Consider the following 5,873-nt stretch of genomic DNA (forward strand, 5'->3'; position numbering starts at 1 on the left):
TATATATATATATATATATATATATATATATATATATATATATATATATAATTAAGGATAGTACAACATCTAAATGTCAGGGGAACCAGTTCCAAGCTCCCTGTTAGGTTTGGCAATGGTAATGCTTTCTGTGCAGGAGATCTCGGTCAGTAGCTGGCCTCTTCTAACATTTGACAATATGCCAGTTGTGTAGACTCCTTAAATAGGGCCACTAATTATTGGGCATCCTTTATGCCGCCTGTTGGGCTAGCTTGTCGAAACCCACTCGAAAAACAATGATTTAAAGCTGTGTGGACAAACACGGAGCAAAAGTATGGGCCAGAGTGATCTCAGGAGACTTGATAATGAGCCACAAGAAAATACTTGCACGTAAATGCACGTAAACTATTGATTTTGATTCAACCTTACTGACCAATCTAAGTGACTAATTGGCTTATTTAACCAATGGATGCTTTAAAGATGTACAGTGCCTTCTTTTTTCATCCCAATAGAAAATAATGACTTTTTTGTTCGATTCTAAACCATTTAAGTTACAATTGATGCAGTTCTCCTTGTTAGTTACTATAGCACTGAGATACAGCGCAGACTTTAAGCATTTGGAGAGTTGGCACATTTGTCTGTCGTTGTGCTCTGAAACAATGCCTATTGTATTAGGTTAAAGTACCCACTTTAAGTTTTAATATAGCATCTATATTGGCTGGACAGTTTAGGAATTATGACCCTTTTTTATAGTCAGTTTAGTTGACTAAAGTTACCTGACAGATTAACATGAATGTAAATAAAGTTAATAAAGTCCATTTCTATGAGCAGTTTATGACCCATATAGACCCACAGACCCGGAGATACACTGCCAGGCCTGAACTGCAGCCAGATTTACTTCTTGCTTGTCATGGGGGCGTTTTGCTTTAAGTCTAGTCCCTGGCCACTGATGCACATGATGAGTTGGATTGATATCAAGTTAATAAAGAACACTGGCCACAAATGCGTTGGTTGTCTAATGTACAGGGTCATCCCCTGCGGTGGTGGTGGTGGTGGGGGGGGGTCTATTTTCAGGTCTTGGGGAGTACTACTATATTTGATAGTTGCATTGTGGGTAATGTAGGCACAATGTTTTGACAAGGAAGGAAAATGCACAGAATAAAAAAAGGTTGAATAGTCAAAAATAGTTAAGACCTAAGAGAATACATACGAACTTAAGAAAAGAGAACTGCAGGGCTAAGAGAATCTGACTGCACTTTCACTCACGTCCGTAATCATGCGACGGCGGATGTAATTGACGTGTGTCTGGCGTGGTGGAATATAGGCTACCAGTTGTGACAAAAGATGAAAAATGCTTAATAAGCAATGGTAACTTACAAGATGATTTGCGTCTCTTGTTGGTCATGTTGATCATTTATTTTGTTATTGGCCAAATGGTACATCACTTTAAATGCAAGGAATTGTGGGACAGCATGATCTCCTTTCCTTTCGCGAAGGATGGTCCGGTGTACCCTATGCTAAAGGAGGAAGCATTGAAGCACCTTTTCCTTATCATTTGACCAGCTCTTATCATGGCTGCCACTTATAGTAGATCCTTCCAGGTCATTTCACTCAGTTAGGGACCTTCCTAACAATTTGACAACAGACAATATCTATGGTTCTGCTCTATCTATGGATCATTTTCAGTATTCTTTGTACCTGCTTAAATACCAAACACTGCACTTTACAGAACAAGGTTTCCATGTTGTGGAGGATTATAGTTAATTAGACCTCAGCAGACAAGGCACACACCACACGAAACGTCCAGTCTGTGACCTTCATTGTATGCCACTGCTAGTTTCTCCTAACTACCTACTCCCCCTCCTGAAATTGTAATCACATTGTATTTAGTCAAGAGAAGGCTACAGTCACGTGTCTTAAAAATTGCAACTTGAGCTACAGCATGTTATAGTAGTCATTCATTCCTAATGATAACATTACAATTTCAGCCTCTCTGTCACACTAACACACTCACGCTTGAAAACACAGCTATTGTTTGGCACTGCAGCTACACTGTCCTCCCCTGAGAGAGAGCATGTTTGTGGTAGAGATATTAATTAGCCAGGAAATGTTATTTAGAAACCTCTCCAAAATGTCCTATAGCCAGACTATGGCGTGTGCACACACACACACACACACACACACACACACACACACACACACACACACACACACACACACACACACACACACACACACACACACACACACACACACACACACACACATAAAGGCAAATATAGCGATGAAAATTCCTGTGTGATATATGAACTCATTCCAAAGTTTCTTGTCATCATGCTCTGTGCGTAATGAAATATTTCTGCTTACATTCAGTGGGCGTCCTTCATGTCTCTTTTATTATATTTCTCAGTAATTTCCACCACAGTGACAAGCCCATAGAGCCAGCCTTGTGGTTGAGTTTCTGAAACTTTCTCTTTCTGTGGACCTTTTGTTCCAAGGTTGAATGTAAGGTCTTCTAGAAAAACGCTGGCTTGATTGAAGCCATAAATCTGCCTGACAGAGGTTTGCCTGACCCTGTGTTTGGTCCTGTAGATTTAATATCAATATGAAGAACTGTTTTTTGCCATTGTTGTGTCCAGTAATAATTTAACTTCAAAATGAAAACTACTGTCAGTGTTTCAAAATAAATAACTGAAAATATCTTTTTCATGTGTTTGTTGTTGTTTTTTGGGGTAAGTGGTACATTCTTTGTGCAACAAATGTTACTCACAGTTGCACAGTGGTTTTTCAGACTAGTGAGTTTTTAAGGTCTTTTCTTTGTTTTCTCTTTATTACTTCTGCCAGAAGAAATTATGGTTTTACATTTTAGCCATTTTGGTCTTGTTTGGATGTTTGCAAGTTTTTTTATTTATTTGCAGGATATCTCAAAACCTTATCAAAGATCAAATGTGTTGATATTTAGGCCACGAAAGACTATTTTTTGTCTAAATCCAGGCATTTTTAAAACCATTTTTTTTCTTTTGTTATCATTGTAAAATAGTGCATTATCAAATACATTTTACCATAAACTCCTTCACTTTCTTGAACGGACAAAATCTATCAAGAAAAACTCTGGCACTTATATGTAATGATTTCTAACCACTGTATTTTTCTGCAGATTGTGATGTTGGAAAAATCTGATCATTTTTTCTCATTAAAATAACAAATGTTGAGAGTGCTTTAACTTCTGATTTACAGTAATGGAGACTGGCAATGGTGTATAAAATATCAGTGAAGGCCTACGTAGTACGCTATGAGAAAATAACAAAATTGGGGACTTTTCTAAATGAGTAAAGGCAGTATCTTAACGTGTACTGTATCTAACAAGCCTACCCATTCTCCTACATGTCCTTCCAGGTTCGGGCCAGCGCCATTGCCCAAGACGCTGACCAGAACTATGACTACGCATCCAACAGCGTCATCCTCCATCTGGACGCGGGGGACGAGGTTTACATCAAACTGGACGGAGGGAAAGCCCATGGAGGAAACAACAACAAGTACAGCACCTTCTCTGGCTTTATCCTCTACGCAGACTGAGAACAGACAGACACAGAGACAGTCAGACAGGAAGAGATTGAGAGAAAGTAATGGGGATGGTGTGTGTGTGTGTGTGTGTGTGTGTGTGTGTGTGTGTGTGTGTGTGTGTTAAAAGCTGGAATGCTTTCTAGTTTTCCTAATTCTCTCCATCATCGCGGACACCTCTGCTTCGTAGCCCTCAGTCAAGACATCCAGGCTCTGTAGCCGCGCCTGAATGCAAAGCTCCGGAGGACACACTGAGAGGGGCCGGGTGGGAGGAGTGGGACGTGGGGTGGAGGTGGGCTGGTTACTCTACACTCCTCGCCACAATACCGACGTGTCAGAAGCTCCTTGCTTTCAGTGTATTTCCTCTTCAGCCCTGCTCCATTGCACAGAAATGATCAACAACCAAAATGAAAAACCTATAAAAGTGGATGATCTCACCTCTTCTCTCCACCGTGGCAACAGTCGGCTGTGCTGTCAGTGGACTTGATTGAAACCCCGTAGTGTTGTTCCGTGCAATTTTTTCTTAGTGTGTTTTTATTTTGTAGACATGCGTACTATTCTACACAAATGAGATTTAAGAAAAAAAAAGAATATATTTGTCCCTTGTGAAAATATCTTGATTGACTGAAAGAAACGGGTTTGTGAGATGTTTTTTGTGATGCAGTTCAGACATGTAACAGCTGGAAAAGAAATCTTTAAATCAGTATTTCATGGCAGTGGGTGTTTTTCTTCATCATTGGGTACAGCAAGGTATCTTAATATTGTTCATGTGGAGAATAACAATGCATTCTGCACTGTACCTTCCAATGTATCTGAAAAAGGAGACATCTCATAGCGACAATGTCCTTACCATGAACCACCTCACACTGTTCGCACACACACTATGTCCTGCTGCTGTTTGGATTAAAAGTAGAGTTCAAATCGTCTCCTCTATGTTTTATGTAGATGCTCTGCTTGAATCTTCAGATTCAAAGGTAACCTAGTTGAAGAGGTCTTTCTTTTTTGCTGTGCCGATCTCCAAACCTTCTTGCACTGTAAGAAAAAAAAAAGTGGCTTATGAAGAGGAGGGCGAGGGGGGGGGTCATAAAAACAGAGAGAGAGAGACAGAGTCAGAAGATGGTGGGGAGGTGGCGGGGGTGTTTAGGCACAGTAACAGTGAGTGGGCAATTGTTCTGTCTCAGTGTGTCTGAGATTCACTGGATGTCATCCATTCATTAGCTGCATACTCACTGACACACAGGCATTATGGTAATATTTACTCAACATGGCGGCCTGACAGCTTGCTTGATAATGAAATTGATTGGGTGGGTGACTTGGTCAATCATGACTGCACGTTTGTTTGTGTGTATATGTGTGCGGTGTGTGCGTTTGCACATGTGAGTATGTATGTGTCTGTGCATACTAGTGAGTGTCTGCATTTTAGCATGTGCCGTGCCATAGCTACATCGTTCTTTTTCAGAGTTATTATGTGCCACAGATATTTTCCTCAGCAGCCAATGAGATTGTGCTCTGTAGGGTGGGGAGCTTCTATAGATAGGAGGAGGAGTACAAACAGCTTGTAAATGAAATCTATGACATGTTTGTCTATCTTATCTTTTGGAATTGTTGAATACATTTAAATAATAAATGGGATTTTTTGAGTGACTTGTCTCACGAGAATTCTTGAATCCCAAATACGCTAATTAGGGAAAAAGATCTGTTAAAAATCTCATTTGTTCTATGAGAATAACTAACTACCGTGCAAACAACATGACTGGAAATATGTGTTTCTTGTTCTGTTTAAGAATTTTAACAATGGCCTGTTGTGCAAACATTAAAAAATATTTTTATCAGCAAGTCCCTCATCTCTCTTTTCTCTCCAAAAACTAAAGTATATTTAGGGAGATGGGTGTAGAGGGAAAGATGTCTGTGTTTATGTTTCTTTTGACCCATCCTAAAGTGATCCTGTGGAGCTTTTCTCCATCTGTAAAGGTGTGCTTGGAGATAAAGACTCTTCAACTTTAGCAACATCCACCAGAGGCATGATATACCCAGCAAGCAAGTGTGGATGGAAGAGAAAGGCAAGGGGGAGGGGGGACTGAGCGAGATAGAAGAGGAGTATATGGTTAGACAAAGACAGATGGAGACACAAGAGAAAGAGTAGGCCCATGAAGAGAAGTAATGGGGAAGGTATGGATAAGGAAGGAGATGGTAAAGAGAAATATAAGGAAGACTGACAGAAGGAGAGGGGGGCTTGTGCCGCTTTGGGGTGGAGAGGGAGGAGGGATGGATTGTTTTCAGGGTAGAGTGATTCCCTGTCGGGGCTGTGTGAGGTGTCAGGAGAGATTAGCCAG

At 40.5% G+C, this 5,873-nt stretch overlaps 1 protein-coding gene across 1 annotated transcript in view; it reads left to right on the forward strand.

The window, feature by feature from the left end:
- Positions 1 to 5,376, forward strand: part of c1ql1l2 (complement component 1, q subcomponent-like 1-like 2) — a 17,142-nt gene extending 11,766 nt beyond the window's left edge. The window contains exon 2 of the mRNA XM_032537904.1: positions 3,376 to 5,376. Within this exon, the coding sequence (XP_032393795.1) occupies positions 3,376 to 3,555 (180 nt within the window). The 3' untranslated portion in view covers positions 3,556 to 5,376. The remainder of the gene's footprint in view (positions 1 to 3,375) is intronic.
- Positions 5,377 to 5,873: the final 497 nt, after the last annotated feature.

The sequence above is a fragment of the Etheostoma spectabile genome, chromosome 15, assembly GCF_008692095.1.
Source record: "Etheostoma spectabile isolate EspeVRDwgs_2016 chromosome 15, UIUC_Espe_1.0, whole genome shotgun sequence".
Taxonomy (NCBI): domain Eukaryota; kingdom Metazoa; phylum Chordata; class Actinopteri; order Perciformes; family Percidae; genus Etheostoma; species Etheostoma spectabile.